A 24,922-nucleotide genomic window follows, 5' to 3' on the forward strand; every position below is an offset into this window, starting at 1 on the left:
GGTTAAAAAAGCTGAAGTTTGTATATCCTACACCTTGACGTAGCTGCTGCATGGGGGTTTTTGTTTTCTTTTTTTGTTTGTGTGGGGGGAAAAAGCTGGAAATGTAAAGATAGATCAAGACTTCTCAAACAAAGGAGTTTTGAGGAAGTATACTTTCAACAAAATACTAATTTTAGTCACAATAATACAGTACTTTGATAGAGACATTAGTTCCAATCCCAATAGTTAAATAGAAGTGTTCAGAAAAATATTTCAGCATCATTAAGTCGTGAACATTAATTCAGAGCAGTTTGAAGTGTAATATTCCATTCTGGAGAAACTTCAGAATTCTTCACAGTGGTGGTGATAGGAACCAGACGTCTGAAGATGCTAAAACTCCCTCACAGAAGGTTGTTACATGAAATGGCTATGATTACACTGCCTGAGATACAGTTTTGAGAGGGTTTTGGCCTAAAATGTATTTTTAAAAGTATGCTAAGGCAGAGTAGCAAACAAAGAAGACATCTGTTCAGATTCCTCACTATTACAATTATTAATATTAAATATTACATTTGGACAGAAACAAAATGGCTATATTTGAGTTGTACACATGGCGATCCCTGGTTTCCATCACCACAACTGGAAAGAAATGCAAATTAGCAAGTTACTCTACAGTGAACCATTTCACATCAAACCAGTCCGAATGACTAATACAAGATGTACAAGTCGCACGCAGCTTCCATCAGTACAGTATCGCTGATAGAAACTCGTAAATGGTAAGTGGTCATAGGCCTAAAGATGTCAAACAGAGCAGTAGTCTCACTTTACCTCAAGTAACCATCTTCATTTTAACTTAACTGTTATTCTAGTCTCCTAACAGAGACACTGACTCTCTCCACTCGCAGACATACTCTCTGCTCACTTCCTGCAAACAGTAACTGCAACTTCATTCTACCATAAAACTAAAGTAATTTGTCAAGGAAACAACCACAAAGCCACTTTTGGCACTTCTTTACCACCAGAGCGTGGCTGTGTGCTGCACGACCATCTGTTCACACCACTCTGCCCTTTGGCTCCCTCTACTTGACCCAGGCACTGTGCTTGAGGAGGCCAGCCCCAGTTAGAATGTGCCCCACAGGACGAGACCAGCTGGCCAACACCAAAAGGACTGATACCAACTTAGAGCCACTGCTGACAGCCCCACCCACCTTCACATTTAAATTAAAAAGAAGAAGAGATGGCACACATGGTAAAATGGGGAGGACTGAAAGAAATATATATAGCGATGCGCTTCAATCTTCAGTTTTTGCATGTTTTCCCATTGTTCACATCAAAAGCAGCACTCTGGAGTAGTGAAGAGAGGAGAGAGGTTTTCATACGGCATGAAAGAGCAGCGTGCAGTCCTGCCGGTCCTTGTACAGGTTTGAGGTAGGCAGGTCCTGCGCGCTGTTTGTGCTCCGCAGGTAGTAGTTGACTATTTTGGAGTCCAGCTTGTACTGGTGCGGGATACTGTCGTAAGGTTTGGGGTCCAAATCCAGGATGGAGACGGAGTACGTGAAGCGGGGCTTCGGAGGCTGAATCTCCAAATTAGGTTGTAGTCTGTAAGCAATCATCAGTACGGTTACTTAAATCTTCAACAGCTACAGGGCTCAAAAGGGGGACACTCCTGGTCACTCTGAAAACAGCTGTTTACTTCTTACTTTTTAAGCCAAAGTTTTCTTTTATGCTTTAGAAAAGTTAACTTGTGTTTTCTCTTAATTCTTAAGAAAAAAAAGTTATGAAAGATGTTATTTGAGTAACTTTTCAAAAATTCTTAACTGTTTTCCTAAGAAAGTTCTAAGAACAAGTGGTATTCTTGAAAATGTTTTCTTAACCTTACGACAGCTTCACACTGGTCTAAATCTGTCTACTATCTAAATTTATCTACTCCTGCCTATACTCATCTTGCTTTTTGCCATCACCCCACAACTACTGTATTTTCCAAGGAGGATTTTTTTTTGGCTGTTTCTTCCACCATCACCTCTAGTTCTTGTTTGCTAAAATTCTTTTGAACGTTTGGTTTGATGTTTTTCCTCCACTGTGCTCCTCCATGTGGATGAAACTAAACAAAACAGTTAACACAAATTCAAGATGTATCTTGCGTTTTTCATGATACGTGGTAAAATGCAACACAGCATGTAGAAAACTGAGGATTTTCTGTAGAAAATCTTAAGGAACTAAGATCTTACGTATACTCGAGTAATCTTGCATTTTTTTTTGAGAATTTCACTTCAGAACATTTTAATAAACTTCTTAGTGTTTGTATTTGTATTAAGAACCTTCGCAAGTTTTTTCTTAAAGTTGTCAGGAATCTGGGCCCAGGTTTACTAAGAATCTCTAAATGATGTTGGTAATTAACTGAACACTTCAGGCATGAACTGCATGAGCCTGTACAACTGTTGATCAGTCAGGCTTGTTTGATGCTCACTTTTAAAAGAAACTTCATCTCTCTTGATTTCAGCACATTATCACACTTTATTTAGGAATGTTACTTGTATCTGTAGTGATGGTTGCATTTGCTCAGATGTTCCAGATGGTGGCTTTCTTCCCAGGGGGGAGCATTTGGGATCTCTGGTTTGACATGCTTTTTTTTTGGGGGTAAAATTGGGGTGACAGACCCCAAGTGGGACCGTCGCAATATGGCCAAAACACTATTGCAATATTGCAGCTGTACAGTAGGCCTTGCAATACACTACAAAGGCACTGATGATCCAACCTTGTGATATGGATACAGATTTGCCTGATTATTTTGACCAGAATTTACTTTAGTTGGATTACATGAACACCTTGACCAAGGACACCCACAGAAACTCATCTAGGACTGTGAATAGTCAGGATGCTCACAGAACACAGTAAAACAGTTTCAAAATACAACCGTCACATCAGGACTGTCAAGTCCAATATCGAGAAAATTAACTGAGGATATACTGCACTGCCTTAATTTAAAAGTTAAGACAATACTTACTTTTCGTCTTCGCCACACGGCGCAAACGTGATCATGATTGAGCAGTCCTTGGCAGTCATTGCCACTCTGTACTGGAGAACCTGGAGTTCCAGAGGATAAAGTCAGTAAAAGGCTGCATTTTTCTGCCTATCAATCCTTGTTCCTGTGTTTCACAGTCTTACCTTTCCAACTGCATATTCTATAGATCCATCATCTTCAGAGGGACAAGTCTTCACCTTTTCCAGGAAACTTTCATCATAAGGGCCGTCTATTTGTAGTCTGTTCCTGAAGCACAGATTGTTTAATACGTTAAGATCAGAGTCCTAATTATAATTAATAAGCCTCATTATTAAAATTTGGTCTGACTGAGGAAAGATGAAGTTACCATGTACACCTCACCACCCACAGGACATCGTGACTCATAACATCACAAAACTTGCATACTTCATCTTGTGCATTTGCACCACCTAGTGTTTATAAAACTCCATTACAGTCTAAGAGCAGGAGAGTGGGGAAGTTTTCAGAAGTGGCTTTATCAGAAGATTAGACAAGCAATTAAAAAGCTCAGAATAGAAATGCTATGAAACTTGGGGCCAAGTTTGTAGAAAAAAATTTCCTGTAGATCTAAATAAGTAAAAGATTATTTTAGGATGACAACAAAGGTGTGTTTGGATGCGCATTAATGTCAACACACTACAGTGTGAGACTCACATTTTTTCCGTATTTTATCTTAAGTTACTATATTGTAATTTTATCTTGTAATTTCATTTTTTTAAATGGTTTATTGATTTTTTTTTATTTACCACTATGATTATTATTACTTTTTAGCATTTGTTGTTTAACTTCTCAATCCCTGATTTCTGTACTGGCTTGGCTACACTGTAAATGAGGGTCTCCCTCAATGTAGTTTAAATAAAAGGTTGGTTGGTTGATTGAAATAATGAAATAATCATCACCTCTCTTTAGGGAACTCCTCCAGATACTGCTCCACTCTCTTGTACAACGGGTAGACACCTTCAATGTCCAGATTGTCCAACGTCTGAACCTGAAGGATTTTTGCAAGGACACAGTCTTTGGGGAGACCATGACTGCCTGCAAATACAGAGTAAAGAGCACATCATGATTACAGGAAAACAGGGATAAACTATAGGCTACACTGTAATCTCCAAATTCAGTTGTTGTCTGCAGCACAAAACAGATGATACAGTTACTGAGCTTCAGTCTCAAAAGATACATTCAAAAAACATTTCCAAGCAGGACTATAGAGACAAAATACCAAATGTACTGCTACACAGCGCGATTATGACACTGAATGTCCTCTAACAAACTGCTGAAACCTTGATCTGATATGGTTACAGACTGATGGTCCACAGTATTTTTTTTATTTTACCAAAATGAGTTACATTTGATCTTGAGATCAAAGCTTAATTATTACAAACACCTGCAGTAACTCATCTGGATCACCTTAGGCTAATTAGGATGTTCATAGTTTTTAAAAGTTTTTTTGCATATTGCTGCCTCCATTTAAGTTAATGATTATCAAACAATATATAATTCAGATGTACTGAAAAAAAAATGTATATGCAAAGACAACAAGCTTGCCTTACTTTGCCACCAGTATTAAGTTTAATTTTTTAAACTTAATACTGGTTGTATTATAGTTATAATATGTAGTTATAATTTTTTTTTTTTTTACATTTTTTAACTCCCCAAAACTTCCCTGATGTAGTGGAAACAGAAACTGTCAGCCATATTTATTTTTTTTATAGAGGTCAACCAAACATTTTTCCTTGTTTTCTGCTCAACTTTTGCAGATGAATTGTTTGTTGATAACCTGAAGTGATGCAAAAACCTACATTGTTTTTGGGAAAAACAACATTCATGCTTAAATTTAGTGTCATGTGACTGGTTTCCCCTCATGTGACTTTTGCAACAAATCCAAACCACATGGACTGAAGAGGAAACCAGAGCACTTTTAGAAGGAATGCTTCCACTTTTCAGCTCTTACAGAAAGACTGAGCACACAAACACCATATTTTAGCACGTTTGTTCTGACTTTTAATTCAGCTTCAAGAACAAAACAGGATACGGCTGAATATTTACCAACACACCAGTTCACCCAGGACTGATAACCTGGGCTTATTTCTACAGTTCATTTTATAGTAGGTAAAAGCGGCGGAGATCTTTACAGACGGAGAAGTGTGAAGTCTTTGGTACCAGATTCTTGGGCAAATACCATCAAAATGGTACAACTAATTCCATCCAAATGTGACATTAATGATTAACACCCACTGGACCTGCTCTCTCACCGTTACGTAGTAGTTCTCTGTGGAGTGGACTGGCTTCACACAGCGGTCTGCTCTCGGCAAGCTGCACCTTCCTAGGTTCCCCCGAGCGATTGGAGTCTCCGCTGCTGAGCAGGGCGCTGCAGATCACCTGGATGAACTCATTGAAGACCGCTTTACTGGACTGGTGGCCGTTGTAGAGGCCGTTGCTATGGTGAAAGTAGGGCCACAGGTGCTGTACTAGGTCATTCAGGTCTGGCTGTTGCTTAGCATCATCTTTACAGCAGTATATCAATTCTCCACCCTGTAAAAGAGACGAGAGAGGCGTAGAACCCAAATCACAGAGGCAGGTTAAGTTCCGGTTTTACTGATTTCTACTTCTCTATATCCACCCCATACATACACTTATTTCCCGTTTTCCATCATTCTGACTTCAATAAAATATGTACAGCAAAATACAACAATACAAGCACTCAAACATATCCAGACAGTAATGACTTCTAATTAGTGAAGTCAGCTACTTTAAAGTGCACCTCGTTACTTCTGTGGTATGAGGAACAAGCTTTAATATTGCAGGGAACCAAACGGGCAGATTCTCACATGATGACAGCAGTGTGGATTGTGACTCCTCTGCAGAAATGTGACTCAGAGTTCCAGCCTTAATTCAACTCAGCTGATCGAAGTGCCCAGAGACATGTGAACGTTTGTGGTAGGAATCTTATGTCACTGCCAGAACTAAACTTTGAAGGAGGGTCTATCTGGAGGAGCAGGACTGAGTCCGGCTCTAATGCATCAGGCTTTACTGCTTAGCCTTAATTTGTAAGTAGAGCCAGTTCAGAGGGAGCCGGGCCACTTCCTTTTCATCCCTTTATAGCAGAACACTAGAGGGCACATGTGAGTAAGACCTCAATGAATGGGAGTGAACGGAGCTGAATTGTTAAAAAAAATTAATAAATAATGTTGTCTTTCAAGTGGGAACTTAATTTGGGAACATCTTTCCTTTTGACTTTTTTACCTGTATTTTTTCTACAGCAAATAAGATCGGGGTAGTAGAAGGTCAGCATTACTCCTACTGAGTGCTGACTGGTTGCTGATAAACTCCTATATTTGAAATTGAAAGTTTAAATATAAGCATTGAAACACTGGATGTGTGTTAAGAAAATGAGTGCATGTGTCTGATTAACCATTTACAAATTAAAATTCCCATTTTGGCATTTGGTGCGCCCTCTAGTGTCCAAACAACCCAGAACAACTTACTGAGCAGCAGTTATTCTTACTCTAAAGGTTCTGAGAGGCACTTAAACAAGTTAAGCAACAGCAATGCATTTAAATGGGAAATTTCACAGATAGTAAAAATGTGATCATTAAAATAAGGCATTCAGAGTGGTTTGGTGTGAAATGCTCTGTTCTACAGAAACTTACAGGGTCAGAATTGTTCACAGTGGAGGTGACAGGAATCAGACATCCACCTCAAAAAGCTCCCTCACAGAAAAGTTATAACATTAAAATAGTTGTTAATACGCTGCCTGAGACACTCATGACAGTTCACATTTTAAAAATTACAATTTAAATAAAATGTCAAATTTAAATGAATTTATGGTGGAGGGGTACATGCAGGGTGGTTATAAGACAAAACAGTCACCACAAAAAAAGCTTTTTTCCCCCCCCAGATTTTCCAATATTTTACTATCAACGAGCATTTCACTCATCAAACTACTCAGAGTTTGTGTACTGAGAAAGACTGAATTATGCAGATCAGTGGAATTCCCCTTAGATTTCTTTAATCAGCAGAATTCCCTTCATGCTTCAAACGTATGTGAGGATAGCTGGAACGTGTCGAGCTCATTCACTATCAAAACATTCAGTAGTCACATTTATATGGCTGGTCTGAGAGACTTTATACTCACCTTAAAAATTTTCAAGTTGTTTTGTGGTTCTTCTAGTAAGTGCTTGATTGCGACATACATTCGTTGTTTGCTCCTAACAAAGAAAGAATTAATCCCATGAATAAATGATCTGTTAATCATTTAAGTGTATTGTTCCAGCTTCATGTACAAAAAGCTGTTTCTCTGCTTTACACCAGCACATAAAATGATACTGAATAAATAATATTAGGCTTTAAAGAAACAGAGCCAATGATTCATCTCTATTGTAATTTCATTTTGGGGTCATGGGTTTATTATTAAGCCAAAACACGCCTGCTGCCGCTGTCTGCTGAGCGATGCGATTATTATGGCTGAATAAAAGCAGCCAGTCCAAAGTCCATTCATTGACTATGAGAGCTGGAGTAATTCATCATAAAACGGTGTGAAGAAATGAGTCAGATGATTTCAGAACTAAGCAGCTTTGCCAGTGCTGGGAACAAAGTGTGATTAAAGCAGGTGGAAGCTGGGATGTAATAAATTACAACTCAATCAGTTCCTAATCTATATTTACATTTCCACAACACACTGTTTTAATGCTGATGTCTGTCAAAAATGGTTGGACATCTCAGCCTCAACGTGGGAAAAAAAAAAATCTGTGTAATTCTGTTCACAAAAAGAAGATCTGTTGTGCATTTTTACATGCATAGGAAAATAAAATACTGTACAAATAATATATAAAAATCAAATTTATAAGCTTTGAATTTATAATCTCACACAGATACAGACAACGCAGGTGGAGGTAATAAATGAAAATACAACAGAAGCAAGTTCAACAGTCTAGTAGTATCCAGCTACATGTTGTATGCACTCGCATGTGTACACATTACATCAGAAAAAGATTACAGGACAGATGGCAACTATACATGACCAGTCAGAAGTCTGGACACATCTACACGTAGAAAGGTTCACCTCATCTTTTACTATTTTGCACATTTTTGAATAATAATGAAATCAATAAACCATGAAATTACACATGTACAATTAGACAAAGACCAAACAAAATGGATAAATAAACCAAACTCCTATTTTAGACTCTTTCAGAAATACGCCCTCCTTTGCCTTGATGCGGTTTTGCTCGTTCTTGCCGTCCTTCAAGCAGCTTCGTGAGGAACCACTGGAGATGTTTTTCTAATTCTTAAGTTTAAATTGAAAATAATTTACCTACAAATCATTTAAATCATGACAGGCCTTTAGATCAGAAGGTCTTTAAGGCTGTTTTCACACCCAGTTCGTTTGCTGAAGTCCAAACCAGAGTTTAGGTTTGTGTCTATATAGTAACAAGTAACAAACTGTAAACCTTGTTAAATAATTATGTAATTAACACGGTTTATTACTAGTTTGTTAATTCTCTTGTTACTTCTTCAATGCCTTGCTATCCCTTTAAACTGAATTTCTCCATTGTGGGACTAATAAAGGATTATCTTCTCATCATCATTTGATTTGGTTGGCCTCTCACTGCCTGTGCTTACAGGCAAAGACTTTTGCCAGTCCGACTGAATACACTCCGATTATAGATTAAGACTGAGGTGTTTTTATGCTCACTCTACAACAATCTGATAATTCTCAGTTTACATGCACACAACAAGTAATCTGATCCAAAATTATGTGCATGCGTAGAGAACCACTTTGTGTAGATGTCACCATGAAAACGAGCATCGCGTGAGTCCAGTCGGAGTGAGATGAGCAGCAGTGAGCAGTGCTTGTGTTTTTAGTTACTTTAAAATGATGTCAGACTCAGGAAAACGTCCCACCGCCGTCTTTTAAAGCTCAAAGCATAAACTTTGTCTCCTGTGCAAACCAGTTTCCGCTCCGCCATGTTGAACGTTATAAACCTTCACTATGATGCGACGCACATGCGCAGACCGTACTTAAACTTTCCGATTGGGAATGTAATCAGATACAGGCGTTTATATGACTATTATTCTTCTATTTAACAGATTATTTACAGGATTACCCACCTCATTTGGTCGGATAGAAACTGTATTCCGAATGGCCTCAGACTAGTCTATTCCGACTGAGGTGTTTACATGGACGCATTTTATTCTGATTGAGCTATTAATCGGATTATTCACGGATTATTAGGCTGCATGTAAACGTGGCTACTGATAATGTGGGGAAAATAATAGTAATTCATAATTTGTTTCACCTCCCTCTTTCATCATGGAGAGAAAACACAGAGACCCTCCCCAGCACTGCGTTTCGCTCACAAACTTACAGCCTGAACTGTCTGCTGAATATCTGAGAGCACTTACCCTGAGAAGAGATCCAAGGGGCAATACCTGCTCAGTCTGTTCCACTTCCCATTGGCTAACTACACAGGAAAAAGAAGTGAAAACATGATAACTTGTTTATCCACAACTGATTTGCAGTCCACCTTGTTTTCATTTAAATTCTGGTGCCTGTAGCACCACTTCAACAGAACTGGCCCACCCATGTGAATCACAGGTCAGTTATTTTTAATAAATTAAATTATCATAAAGTTGTGACTTCTCCCTTTGAGCAAGCTGCATGTGACTAATTCTTCTTCTCAAAAACTACTGTGGAACTCATTAAAGTAGGAATCGTCCAGACTTATTTGCACTCATTCAGCTGTTCACAAGTACAGAACTGATGTAAACTGAAGCAGAGGTGGAACTTCACGTTAACAGTTGCTACATGAACAAACAGTTCTCTGTGACAGTCACACAGACTGGGACTCACCTTAAATTGCTGATGCATACAAAATCTGCACACTTTTCGCTTGCACTCCTTGGTAACATGTCTTGAAAAGGGTAGAAAACCACATTTTGGCTGCCAGAAAGAGAAAGAGTGTGTAAAATTTAAGTTTAGACTGATGACCACAAACAAAATGTCCATAAGCAGGCTGCACAGGGCTGTACATACGCTTTTGTGCATGTAGCACTGGTGCTAGAAAAGCTTCAAGTGTTGTAGCACAAATTAAAAGTATTGAAATGAAAAAAAAAATCTTCTAGAAATGCAAAGAATTAATTTTCTCCTCAACAATTCAGATTTCCCACAAGGGGGATCTGCTCTTTGAGTACCCACACAGCATTTTTGTGCATTATAAAAAAACAAAACCCAGAAATGAACCCACACCAGCAGCATTTTACATATTGTTGCTGTCACAGATTTTAAACTGGGAAGCACAGTAGTTTACCCCAAAGCAAGGCTTAATGTTGTTTTATATGCAAGTTTTAACTTAATCAATTAATTCTAAAAAAGGGATACAGGCTTAAGATAGTAAAGTTGGCAAGTGTAGCAAGGAGAAGTTGTTTGGTAGACTTTTCAGCAGGCAAACTGTAAAAATCACAAACTGTCTTTACATTTGACATTACAAAACAACTTCTGGGTATTATGTAATTAACAAGACTATTTGTTTACAAACATCTGGATTCCAGTGTTTGAACTAATGGACTTCAACTAGTATAATGCTAAACTAACCTGTGTGGTCATAACTATGCTAAGATGACTTGGGCATTGGGGAACTGTTTGATATCGCACACACCATGCAGGAGGCATAGGTCAGAAATTACACAAGTGACTACAATTCGACAAGCACTAGGACTGAATATTTTAATGGATACACAGTATATATTCCTTATATGTAATTTTTTTGTATATCCTGTAAAGTTTGTGCGCCCCTGGTCAAATTACATTTTACTACAGAGAACAAATTTTGGCACATTTTAACACACAATTACTGGGTTTTTTTTACTGAATTTCACATATTGATAAAATATGTGAAAAAATATATAAAATATCTGCACTAAAATATGCAGAAAATGCCAAGTTTTTCAAATGGGGGGGGGGATAAGTAAATAAAATAAAATTTCAACAAAACATAACTGGATTGGGTATTTAAACTTTTGCACGTGCAGCAATATTATTGCATTGTACATCCCTGCTCCTGGGTGCAGTGCAGTTACTACAGGTTTTAGCAGACATCACATCTGAGATTATGCAACATTGTGCTCTGCTTGGCAGCCCAAGTTCACCATCAACTGAAAAATGCTACAACCTTTCTAGTCATTCAACAAAATGCTTGAAAGGCGTGAGCCATTGTGCCAGCGAGTGTAGTTCGGTTGTGCAATCTGCTGCTGTGACATGGTTGAAAAGGTTCAACGCGTTCTATGAAGCTGGTGTCGTTTTACCTTAATTTCCACACACAGAGGAGGTCGGTGGTCTCCAAAGTGGCAGGGCGAGAGGTGGGTGAGGTTGGGAAGGCACAGGCCACATCCGCTGAAAGTGTCCATCACTTTGTCACACCGCAGTTCTGTATAAGAAAGTTGACTTTTAAAACAAAAGTGCTCTAAAAACAGTTTTACCAAAGTTATTCACATTGGTAACTGAGTTACCAAGTACCAGTCACACGGCATCACTGAACAGATGCTGACAACACCTGACCTGACTGTAGTGCTGGACTGACAGACAGTAGTAAAGTTAATGAGCCCATGCTTCCTGTGTGCGGCTAATCTGTGCTAATTGAATGTCCTACAAACCTCTTTAGATAGGCTCACTTTCTTCTTTTACAATGATGCCCAGGGTAACAATGTATTACTACCAGTGTTTGAATATGGACATAGATAAAATTACCATGGATATAATGTTCATTATAAAACAACACTACAACTAAAAATCAATAATGGAACAAATGTGAAGTTGCTTTTCAGTTTTGATTGTATTATCAGTGGCATATTTCCTGGATAAGGACCATTATTGTCCAACCATGACCATTTTGTTCTGATGTGCTTGCATTAACATTACACGATGGGGAACTTTACCAATAAAATAGCTGCGTCTCTGCCGACAAGTAATTTGTTTTTCTAGTTTTTATAATTCCAATACTGTGCATTTCACTCATGGTATCCAGGACCTGACAGTTAACTACAATACATGTAATATGCTGGTTGTTTCAGATTGTTTTAAAAAGAACAATTTAAAATTATTAAATCTAATATAGCACTTTTTCTTTAGGAAATCTGGTTTCTGTTGAAATTTGTGGAACATAAGCATAGAGTAGCAGCACTCAGGAAGCATTAACTTCATTCTAGCTTAAGTATCACCTGACATGAAGACACTGCAACAGATGATATCATAGAGAGCCTGGTACACTGCTTGGTTTAACACTTTCACTTTTTGGTGGTTAACTGGATTCAGTGGATCGGATGTGTAACGGTACGTGCCCACATGCGCCTTTTCTTGCTGCATTCTGCATGTCAATCGTATCTGGGGCAGTTTCTTATTTGTATTAATGTAACACAGAAGCCTGCAATGAAAATCAGCAAGTAACTTAGGAGCAAACACTGAAAACTATCCAGTCAAACACCCTCCTTTCAAATCTTTCTTCTCTACAGTTCTATAAATAACTAGATTTTTCATTATTAAATAAAAAAGAAGAGAAAAAGGAGTGGTTTCCCCTCCCTACTTTCAAAGTAAGCTTTGTTTTGTTTGCCGTTTGTGACAAGACCAGTTTACTTTTCATTTAAGCTCTAAGACTTTCACTTTATTCTTACTGCACTTTGTTTTTAGCAGTGCACCTCTACAATTTGCTCATTCATGTCTATAATTTCCTTATATTGTTGTATTCTGCATTCATGTACTTTCTTTAATTATTAGTTTTATCATTTTAAAGGTCTAAAAAGTGCAGTAGTTTATTTTTCCTTTTAAATGTTCTTGCTTTTGTTTATGTAAAACACACTGACCTTTGTGTATGAAATGTGCCATTTAAATAAAGTGCCTTGTCTTACTCTTGCCGTGCAGTGCAACAGCATTCATTGCATCAAGTTGAAATATGCCGAAGTTTTTTTCTCATGCAGCTGGGCAGATTTCACCACACCACAAACCACTGCACTGCAGAATGCGGCACAGTTCTGCTTTAAAATGAACAGGTATGTGGAAAGGTACCATGACAACTGAGAGAATGCCAGAATATGCAGAGCAATTACACTCTAGGAACAGAGTAGGGAACCACTGGCTCACATCAATGAGAGAGGAACACGGACACACTTCCCACAAAAGAGCACATCCTCTTTACTCAACGTCTGATGTAAAAACGTTAACAGCCTGCATTACTCTTGACCAAAGCTGTTTATGTTTGTTGGACTGGTCAGGATGTTCACAGCACAAAAAACATTCAGTGACTGGTTAGAGGCTTTTTAACATACTGCAAATAACCGACTTCTTCAATATCAGTAGATATTGTAGTAAAAATCGTAGATGTTTTTGGATTTTTTCCCCCCAATTTTCTCCCTAGTTTGGTCGTTTCCAATTTCACCCACTAGTTAGGACTGATACCTCACATAATCACGACACCACAAGCGCTATGAGGGCGAAGACTAGCACAGGCTTCCTCCAAGACCTGTGAAGCGCCACCACATCTTTTCCAACTGGCGCTCACGCAACATCATTGGACAGCTAAACGAGCTCGGAGGAAAGCACTAACCGCCAGATCAGACGACATCACACTGAGTGACGGGGGGAGAAGGGGGTCATAGATGTTTTTAATTGCCCAATATTTCAAACCAGTATTTGAGGTATGCAAAAGTTAACACCCCCAGCCAAATGACACTTTTTTGATGTTAAAATAAGTTAACAGTCTACAGAGAACTACATTCTGCAAATTTTTGTACAATTTTTCTCCCTATATTTTGGGGGACTTTCCACATTTTAAGTTTTATTTTTTTATTCCCTCCACCAAAGTGTTAAAATTCAGCAAATGAACAGTAATTGTGTATTAAACTGTGCAGAACAGTGTGCTCTGTAGAGGACTGCTGATTTTGTAAAAAGTAAACACCACATGTAATTTGACTGAGGGCACACAAACATTTGCATACATGCTGTATTTGCAATTTTGTATTTACTGAACTCCAGAGGAGCTGAATGCTTAGGCAACACTGGGTTACTATGCTAAAACGTCCATATTTTTGTTTTGCTGCATTTTTGATTAAAAAAACATAAGCTGTAGTACCACATTTAAAAAATGTGCTATTGTAAGAATAACAATAATAAACTACGATACTTTTTATTCAACGTTGTACAAACTGTGCTTCACTACATCTAAACAGCCCTTAATACGCTCACTTTGTAATGAAACGTAGTGAGACTCCTAAGTACTGGCGATATTTATAATACGCTCAGAAAAAGTGTGCTGTGACACAGTTTATCAAGATTACAATAAAACGTCATATCGTCCAGTTGAGCTCTCAGTTTAAACAAATTACTTAATTAATAAATAAGGCGTGGCGGAATCGCAGTCAGTTTGCATTTGCAACATCAGTTACTTGAACTGAATTAAACCGCGGTACGGGAGCATAGCTAGTGATTGACAGTAGCATTTGGTGCAGCCCTCATCATGGACAAATCACGACTTTAGCTTCACTGTTATCAATAAAACAATTTACATTTGCGACAAATCATACTAGATTTTTATGGCTTCCAAATGACACTTTCACCAAAGTATAAAAATGCCACAAACTCTACAGACAGCCTGATCACGAGGTCATCAGGGCTATCGAGCTGGCTAAAACCTGCACATGCAAAACATTAAACTTGTATAATAAACACCCTAAAAGGAAATGACCCTTTACTGCAGGAGGAAGTGGCATCACTTCATTTCTGCACTCGTGTTGTGCGTCATGTCTGATTTTGCTTACCAAACTGACAAGATCAAACAGACGTACATGTTAAGGAAATGCAGTTCAGAGTTTAAAAGAATTCCCCAGCTGTTTTCAACCTAACCTCTATTCATAGCTTACTGCTGATTACCACAAACAATAACCTCCCTGAACTTAGAAAAGAACAGAAAACCTGTTGAATAAGTACACTTATAATAGAAACCAGTGTAGGGGCATTTCTATTTTAAGTGTGTTTAGGCAACAAGTTGTCTGTTCTTCTACTAAATACAGGGAAACAAAAATCCTTTACGTGGCAGAGATAAGGTTGAAACACTGGAGGATTTCTTTACTACTGAGCCCCATAAGAGACAGGGTGAAGTAAACGACTGGAATCTCAAATCTTACCTGGCCGTTCTTGCTGGACTTTTAAGGACAGCTGCCTCACAAAGTCCAGTGGGAGTTTGACAACTTCCTGTGGACATTCAAAGCAACAATATTCAGCCCACTCACCAGGTCACTCCCTATGAACAAACCCTGCAGCAATGATGATCAAAAGTTTGGATGGAAAAAAAGAGTCACTTTTCAACAATATAAAACTCAGTTTGTTGACTCAAACAGTTATATGCCAAGTTTGAACAGCTCTGTTTAAATTACATGTGACTGTAAAGTTAACACATCCTCAGAGAACAGAGAACATGCTTCTCCACATTTTAATGCACATTTAAAGAACTGTTTATTTGCTTTTACCAATATTTTAAATTCAGCAAATTGAAACGTCATTGTGCAGAAGTGTAGTTTTCTGTAGAGGATGTGTAAACTTACTTTCACCCAGACAATCAACAAAACATGTGGCATCCAAACATTTCAATCAACCGAACTCATTGAGGGTTCCCTTCATTTGTAATGTAGCCAAGCATTACACAAAATTACTCACCATCACCTTCGAAGTGTTAATAACAAACATTAAATAAAAACACTGTTCACCACTGCCTTTAAAAGTCATTCATAACAACTTGTTTGTCTTTGTATTTGCATGTATTTGCCTCAAACCTACTGATGAAAACGAACCCAGTTCACATTCTGTTTGTTGACAACTGTGAAAAATACTAAACAATTAGCTAAAATAATTGTGTTCAAGTGATTATGTAATAATTGTAACAGGTCTAATTAGTAATCTCCAAACTTCTGAACGGTAGCATCTTTAAAAAAGAAAGCCAGAGAAAATAAGTGTCCACTCACTCCACTGTGTACGTATTTCTCCCCCAGCAAGGGCTTCATGACGTTTCTGTTATAATCCACTATGTTCAGTATGTGCTGGAAAGCTTGTTCTGTTGTCTGTTAATTAAAAAAATAAATAAATAAATAAATAAATAAAAAAAGAGAGAACAAATGTAGGACATTCTGTTAAGGTTTATGACTCAAATTCCCTTAAAAAGCATGAGCTGGTTCACATGATCAACAGCAACGCTCACAACACCACATTTAAAGGAAATGCAGATTACACAAGCCTAAATATTTTGTTTACCACTAAGCAGAGATTAGATGTGGGCCTCAAACTTTACCTGATGCGCATTTTCTGCGTCTTCAGACGGATACTTCAAGAGACGAAGGACTCTGGAGTGCTTTAAAAGCAAACAAAAAGCAAATGTTAGTGAAGAAGCTCTTTTCACAAACTTGAATTAAAGGCCACAGTACTGGGCCCACATGCTGCTTGTTTTGACCATCATTCAATGTAGTACATGGGACCAACCTCTTCGCTTCATGTGCATTTTAGTCATATTAAAGCGATGGTTCAGTGTAGGGGTGGGAATCTCTAGGCACCTCACGATTCGATTACGATTCAGAGGGCTGCGATGCGATTATAAAACGATTATCGATGCATCTCGACGCATCTTTTTTCTCTATACAGAATTTCTATTTTCCTACTGTCTGAGGACTTGGTAGTTTTAAAGCAAAGTATTTGTAATGATCCAGAATGTAAATGCAGTATTTTCGAGACTGGACACTGAATCTCGGCTCCAAAGTGTGCAGCATAGCGCGAAAGCCCTGGTTCTCAACGACTGAGAACAGACAGCAGACAGCAGGTCACAAAGCACCGAGGTCTGGCCTCGCCAGTAGCGAACGAAAAAACAGATTAAGACGAACATTTGGAGGACTATTCGCATTTATAAGCAGCGTGGTTGGTTAAATCTGCAATGAGAGACTGTCTTTCTCTAAAAAGTTGCAAAAATGAACTCTTTCGAATTTTCCCGTTCCACCTTAAATGGTGCAGCAGTTACATTCGGCGCCTAAGGCAGAATTTAAGGTGGAACGGGAAATTAGAACGACAAGCTGGCGAATGAGAAGCGACTACAGCCTCGTAAAACAGCCGGATGCTGAGACATTTTACAAGAAACTTCTAGTTTTGAAGAAAGGTTTTCTGGTGGAGATGGGAGGAAAGCAGCTGTAGCTAAAGCTTAAAGCAGAGCGAAGTAAATCTGCGCTCTCGTTTATATTTTTAGCCCATACTACGACGACAATAACACATACTGGACATTAAATGTTGTGGCTCCCAAGGTGGTTTGACTTTGTTGAAAGGACAAAATGGCTCTTCTGAACATTTGGGTTGTGACTCCTGACCTGACCTGCAGAGGGAGCCGGTCGGATTTCTCGCTCATCCACTTGTGTTTTTGTTATGTGCCGCCACAGACTGTCCGGGCGCTGCACTTAGCCTCTGCCAAGTTCCGCCTTTTGCGTTCCGACAACATTATGTTATAAATTAAATATTTAGAAAATCGATTTTTGACATTTGTGAATCGATTCAGAATCGTTCATGTCCGCATCGCGATGCATCTAAGAATCGAGTTTTTCCCGCACCCTTAGTTCAGTGATGAACTGCTCTGTGAATAAAGCATTAAAGTTACATGTAATCCAAAAATTCATACATGTACTGTTCTGTGTTCTTTTATGGTAAAACTACACAACTATTCATCCCGTTAGACCAAGCAGAATAAGTTCTATGACATTTTTCTTTATCATGACAGTGGCCCTGTATTGGGGTCAGTCTGAATATGGTGGTACACTGTGTCCCAGGTGATGCTGAGGTGTAAAAAAAGGATTTTAATACAAAATATGCCCTCAATGTGCTTAAATGCACAAAAAAATCCATTAGAGAGAGCTGGATTTCAGCTCAGTAATCAGGTTTTTCAGCGCAGGCATAACCTCATTCTGATTTCTTTAGCCTTTCTCAGTCTCTGCATGTGTGCAAACAGAGTAGAGCTGTCCCCGAATCAGCATTAAACACCACACCCACGAAATGACAATAAGACACTTTAGGAGTGAAGCTGGAAGCAACTACACACTTGACAAAAGATGAAATTGAATTTGCCTCCTGTTCTGGATGATGTCAATTCATATTCGACAGTAAAAATAACATTAAGCTTAAAAGTCTGTGATCTTATCAGCCGTTTTCACAGCAGAACTCCAGTTACTGCCCAACTCATGTAGACCTCATTATCTGATTATTCAAGTGCATGTAAACACGAAGGAATTACTAAATACAAAATGTGATTTTCTGCAGTTATTAGTTTAATAAGTACTTTGAAACGCAGTCTTTGTTTTCATCTATATTGAAATAAAGGTGCATACATAAATGCATTACTCAAGTGAAACATGTGCTTTTCAAAATGTGTTTTCATATCTAGTCCAAGTATGCATTATAGGCTGTCCCACAACCAATTAAGTTATAGAAGTATTTTTAAAGAAGAACAAAAACAATCACTGTTAAACATTTTAAAACGCTGGATCTGTTATATTGCCTTTTAAATATAGGGTGATGCAAAAAGGTTCATCCAATTTCAAAGCGGCGCATTTTTACAACCGTGAGGCGCCTAGGAACCAATCACATACCAATTGAAAGAGGGGGTCACAGAATTTCTGACTGTCACCGGAAGATGACTCTCTTCAGTCTGAGGGGAGATGGAGACCCCTGAGCAGAAAGCGTTTCACATTCCCCACTTCAATAAGAGTGAATCCATCATAACTGTGCAGTGTGATTTTTGTCGGCAGTGAACCTCCAACAGCTCAGAGCATTCGTCGTTGGTTCCACAACACTGGATGATCTCTGAAATCGCACTGAAAGAGCCGCGAGTACAGAGACCCCCGACATGCTCAATCAAGTATGGGATGAATTTGACTATGGTGTTGATGTTGGCCGCACAGCTGGAGGAGGTTCATATTAAGCACTTGTAAATTTACATAACAAAAAGTAAGTAAAGTAAAGTAAAATAAGTCATTTTGAAATCGGATTAATCTTTTTGAATCACCCTGTAGTTCAAATCAAGATTTTTAAACTAACTATTTTTAAAACTAAATACACCCTCCCCCACCACATTTACATATTGCTGTTGTCAGAACAAAACCAAATTCAGAACAAAACTGTACAGGAGAAGGAAAAAACCTACTTTATTTTCAATGGAAGTCAATGGAACCAGACTTTTTCCCCCCACCCAAGTCATTTTGGGCCATTTTTTTTGGTCCATCCATCATGAAGTTTACACACAATGTAAAGTGCAATAGACATTTTCAAATTCTCAGAAACTGAAAAGCAACAAAAATGGAATTGAAAGGTTTTGTTCCGACAGCAGCGATTTATAAAACATAGATAAAGTCCATCCATCTACATCACACAGCCAAAAAGAGCAAAAGTTTGAACTCTGTCTATGTTCATAGGTAACAGCATGGCATACAGCATCAGAAACCACAGTAATCTCAGATAAACTTGCTTAATAATTTCACACAGTTTGAGGGAAGTGTGATTGTGATATGGAGGTACAAACTTCCATTACGTGTTAGACACATTAGCCTCACAGCACCAGTGTAAAACTAAAGAGCAAAACCCAACAACCACACTGAGGTAAGGAGAAAGATTTTTTTTGCAAAACAATTGCTTTAATCTAAATCTATAAGTTAGTAGGAGCAGCAAACAATGCAGCAGTCTTATAGAAAAACTCCAGATCTAAGCTCCATCAGTAAACTCTGCACTTCATTCAACAATAAACAAGCTTCAGTACTGAAAAAGAAAATTTTACAACCCCAGTATTTTCAGCTGTGCCTGGAACGCTAAGATAAACAGACAATACTGATCACAATCATTCAGACAGAGGGGCTCCTTACTGACTTTTCTTTTGCATTTAGGTTTATAAAAACCAACAAGCTCACAATTAGACTAAATCTAAACTCTGTTGTGACTGATATCCATCTGCAAACTGGTTCAAGAACATTACGTTTCGTACTCTTCCAATTGTATAATCCCCCACCAGAGAGGGGGTCCTTTCAAGCACAGTCATTTTGTTTGTTTGTTTGTTCTCCAACATCACAGCGACTTGTGAAAGAATCTATTTGTCTCAGCATGACTCAATAGAAATGACTCGTCAGTAGATGTCTGGAAGGGAATGTCCAAATAGCTGTTTCCTTAAACGAAAGGCTGTAAAGTGGGGCAAAATGTGAAAAACTAAACGAGAGCAGAGCTGGGCAGTACTGAAAATTCAATATCACAATATTTTCCACATATCTGATGATACTAGATGATATTTAATAAAACCCAGGCTTAATACATTCTACGGCTGATTATTCAGTAACGGACCATGACACAATCTGGCTGAGTTATTCTTAAGTAAGAGTTGTGATAAAAGTTAAATGAACCTATTCTTCCCAAGTGCGACGACTCGATCCTAAAGAATCTTACAAAACTGCCATAGCGTGTTTTGAGCGGGATGTTTTGAGCGGGATGTTTTGTTCCGCTTCAGTTAAGAAAAAGCAGCATTTTAAATGTTAACTAAACAAAGCACATTTCAAAAGGCAGAACACTTATTTGTATACATTGTGAACGGCTTAAAACAGTCTGAAGCATCCAGCAAACGTCACCGGTCAGGTCCTGGATACTATAAGCTCAGCACAAGACAGAATAAAAAAAAAGAACTAAAAACAAAGCGCTTGGCAACAGAGACGTCACTACTTTATTGAACAGAAAAGTTATTTATGATGGTCATCTGTCAATATTGGTAGTGCGACACTAGTACAAATACAGATGACGTACCATCCCACACTAAATTAGAGCCAGCTTATCTAAACATGATTATCTTTGTCTATGGGTGTAATTTGGGCTGGTTAAATATACCTAATGCTGCACTATGTAAGTTTGTTGGCGACCTCTCTGGTGGAAATGTGTAATTGCATGCAGTGTGCAGAAGAACATTTAACTCTGGTTGTGCTTCGGAGCCCTTCCTTGAGCGGATGAACCTGACCATTGAAAGAGAATTCAAAGAGAACTCAGCCACAACTTAAAGGATGTGTCTTCGAGGATGTGAGTGAATTATCTATTATTGTCATGATTTCTTTATCAGTATGATGTTGATTTAGCAATTGAGACCTAAACATCGAGCTGGACCTACTTTTTTGAACATGGACATGTGACGTTAATTCATAAAGACACATGACGTGGCCCGAAAAACTCCCAACCCCAAAACTCCAACTTTTAAACAAGTATTTCAGGCTTAAAAAAAGGCAACTCCCAGCTGCACATGCACACAATATTTTAGCCTGCTTCTTCCTCCTGACTCAACTAAAACATTTTAGTGCAGCTTTGAATTACAAACTAGAAGTTCTATAGAGTTCTAATTATTATTATTACTACAATCTAAAACTGACACTGTTTCAAATATTAACTGCAATTTTTCAATACTGTACAGAAGTTGTTACACATTATTTCAGTCTTAAAAAGGAACTACACAGATTTTTCAACATTTCTGTATAATTCAATGGCTGAGACTTTGGTGACTCAGAGTTTTGATGTGAAATTGTTCACTGTAGAGAAACTTAGAGTCAGAATTCTTTACAGTGGTGGTGATAGAAACCAGAGCTTTTGATGACCACAACACAAATATAGGCATTTTATTTACTACTCAAAACCATCAGTGGACCTTCACATGTCAGTTTTTATATGTAATCATAATAAATATTGAAAAAAAGCTTTAAATCTGACTAAAAGGTTTTGTTTGGGGACTATTCTGCCTCCTAAAGCCCTGCATGTATTAAAAACATCATAACCAGTTCATGTATTAACCTTCTGTGAGGGACCTTCGAGGCATTGAATGCTTCGGACATCTGGTTCCTATCACCATCACTGAACAATTGTGACTCGGCAAGTTTCTCCAGAACAGAGCACTTCACACTGAACCACTCTGAGTGACATGGACATTTTGCAATTCTCCATTAAATAACATTGAATAACTAACCAGAGCGAGGAAGAAAGCAGGCTGGACCCAGAAAGGCCCAAAGAATGTCAAAGTCAGTGAACATGTGACTAATGTAGGTTTGAGCACAATGGTGTGGGAGAGGGAGAGAATGTGTGTCAACAGCAAACAGAGGGACAAGCCCTTACAGGATTCAGACAGAACAAGGTGAAAGGCTGCGGGAAGGTGTACCGCAGTCCATATGTTCCACAGGGAAAAGCATACAGTAAGGAGGTTTTAAAAGTCCTTGTCGCAAACTTAGCCCACCAGTGACCCTTCATTCTTTATTCAGTAAACCAGATCAGGTCAATTCAGCTGAATGAGAGGGGTTATCTTTCCCCACACAGAAGTCAAACAGCTGAATAACTAGTTCACGTTACCAAAAACGCAGTTAGAGAAGAACTTCCAGATTAAATCATGACCTTTGCTTGAGTAGCTACTTACCTTTAACTTTCTTATCACTTCAGAATGGACTGCCAAGAAGTTTGTGCAACAGAAACAACCACAGGGATGTTTAAACGTCGTATACAGCTATACACTCTTATAAGGGACTGTTCTTCAAGGGTTCTTCAGTGGCTCTATACATAGCTCATTTTGGTGCTATACAGAGCCATCTCCTATACAAAATCTATATAAAACCATATACAACACATCCTCCATCAATCTGAAGAACCATTTAAGCATGAAATGGTTCTATATAGAACTCAAGGTTCTATACAGAACCACTCCCTTTACTAAAGGTCCCTTTGAGAAGCATCTTTAAGAGTATAGCAGAAGTTAAACTATTTGGTTAGCTAACCTAACTAACTGTTTTGCTAGCTAAGCACCCACGACGATATGTTGCTTTAAATGACACTGGCAGGTTCGAGCTTCATGTCAGGGTCCTTTAATGCTGTTAAGATTGAGCTGAATCTTAGAAAAGTCTTTCTAAAGCGATGATTGACTCCTCAAAACGCTAAGAGGCGCGGTCGACATGTAGAGATAAAACAGCTACGCAAGGCTAATGAGTGGAGATTGTAACGTTAGTTAGCCAGCTAACGCTAAGTTAGCTCGCCAACTGCAAACTACAAAAGCGTCGTTTTTAAAATGAAACGCTCGCTGAAGTTTGATGGCCACTTGCTGTTTTTGATGTCCGAGTTCTGTCCAGCCCAAATGGCCGGTTTTGGCCAACTAACGTTACTTGGCTTCTTCAAACCAACGTACGTACTCGCAAAGAGCCCCGGTGAATTAGCTCGCTAAGCTAAGCTAGCACGTCGCTGCCTGTCAGCCTTACCTGGACGTGAGAAACAACGATGCTCTTGTTTCCTTCTCCGTGGTATTTCCAGTCGTTTTCGTCCATTTTGTCCAGTTCCATAACACGACAAGAACTGCACGGTGATTTTTTCCTTCTGACCGGAGCCCGACTTTTCCAGAGTGCGCCGATTAGGCCGAGCTCAAACTTCCAGAGCAGCCAAAAGCGGAGCTCCGACAACACTGAGGAAACGCCGCGGCCGCCGCCGCTTTAGTAACCGCGACGCTCTTCTCTTTTCCTATTGGCTGCAGCGTTCTCGGCGCGGATTCTCATTGGCTCTTCGCTTAGTAAAGACTCAATGAGTTAACACCGAAGTGGGCGGGTCTTGTTTAGACGCTGTGACGTGAATATGATATAGGGTGCGTCTCAAATCGACCACGTGTTCCGTGAGTACCACACTATCTAGAGATGGAGCAATTTTCTAGGGCGTGCTAGTCAGAAGTTCTTATGGCAAGAATGCATGCTTGGCCCGTTTCCTTCAGTCATACAGCCTCCTGTCAACTACGCCTGAAACACAGCTTTAAAACATATTTGAAATTAGGGATGGGCGATATGCCAAAAATATTAAATCACAATACTTCATGGCATTTTCACGATACATGACATGCATCACGATATTTAGTTTTTCTGAAATTTAATAAGTTGGAACAGACAAAATAAAACCTGTAGTGCCACATACAGAGAATACTGTAATAATAGTAATAATAAACCTACAACTACATTGATTTTTATTCAATGTTTTACAAACTGCACTGCAAGAAATCCAAATTCCTGTCCAAAACCACCAGCGATCCTACACGTCTTCAGAGTTTTTATATGAAATGTTAATGATGGTAAAATGGTGGTAAATCTGAAAAAAGTTTTCTTTGGAGAGTTTTTGGCCTCACAACACCCTGCTTGTAACCCTCTGCCTTGAAAACATTTTAAATTAGGCCAAAATCTTCTCGAAATTATCATAAAACAATGCCTCAGACATCAATCAGTCTATTCATAACCATTTCATGTAACAAGTGATGGACGTCTGGTTCCTATCACCACCACTGTGAACAATTCTGAGTTTCTCTACAACAGAGCATTTCACACCAAACCACTCTGAATGACTCTGTTTACATCTTAAGGATTTAATAATGTACATAAAATTTGTGAGTAACAGCTTGAGGAACCATGCTGTAGTGCCCTCTTTCTTTTTGTTGTTGTTAGCTGTGTAGCCTTTAGCATGCTAACCAGCCAGTTAGCAGTGATGTGATGAAGTTGTATCAGCAGTGATGCTGTTTGATGATTTCCTGCTATAGTTTATAAACAGCTTTGTCTGTCATTATTTTCAGGCTTGAGAAGTGACATGCATCAGGTTGCAGTGCTTTCTGGGTAAGTTCTACAGCTGAAGTCTTATGCCCACTCGATCCCCCACCCCTCTGAGGCCTCACCTAATAAACTTCACCTGAGCTAATAAGAAGTAATGGAACGAGGCCAAGTGAAAAGGGGCTTGTTAAAATCAATCCAGTCTCAATCAGTCTAGAGAATCCCAGAATGCACTGCAAACTAACCAACAACAAAAACTAAATTTTAGTTCACGGC

At 38.7% G+C, this 24,922-nt stretch overlaps 1 protein-coding gene across 1 annotated transcript; it reads right to left on the bottom strand.

Moving 5' to 3' along the window:
* Positions 1-1,217: 1,217 nt before the first annotated feature.
* ippk (inositol 1,3,4,5,6-pentakisphosphate 2-kinase) lies at positions 1,218-23,501 on the bottom strand. Its single transcript, XM_036559586.1, has 13 exons — positions 23,330-23,501; positions 16,348-16,407; positions 16,025-16,120; positions 15,191-15,257; positions 11,324-11,445; positions 9,873-9,962; positions 9,425-9,483; positions 7,155-7,227; positions 5,272-5,551; positions 3,919-4,054; positions 3,145-3,247; positions 2,984-3,063; positions 1,218-1,578 (listed from the first exon to the last, which is right to left on the bottom strand). The coding sequence occupies exons 1-13, from the start codon at positions 23,408-23,410 to the stop codon at positions 1,353-1,355; spliced, it is 1,473 nt and encodes a 490-aa protein (XP_036415479.1). The 5' UTR covers positions 23,411-23,501; the 3' UTR covers positions 1,218-1,352.
* Positions 23,502-24,922: the final 1,421 nt, after the last annotated feature.

Source organism: Colossoma macropomum, unplaced genomic scaffold, assembly GCF_904425465.1.
Source record: "Colossoma macropomum unplaced genomic scaffold, Colossoma_macropomum, whole genome shotgun sequence".
Classification (NCBI taxonomy): Eukaryota; Metazoa; Chordata; class Actinopteri; order Characiformes; family Serrasalmidae; genus Colossoma; species Colossoma macropomum.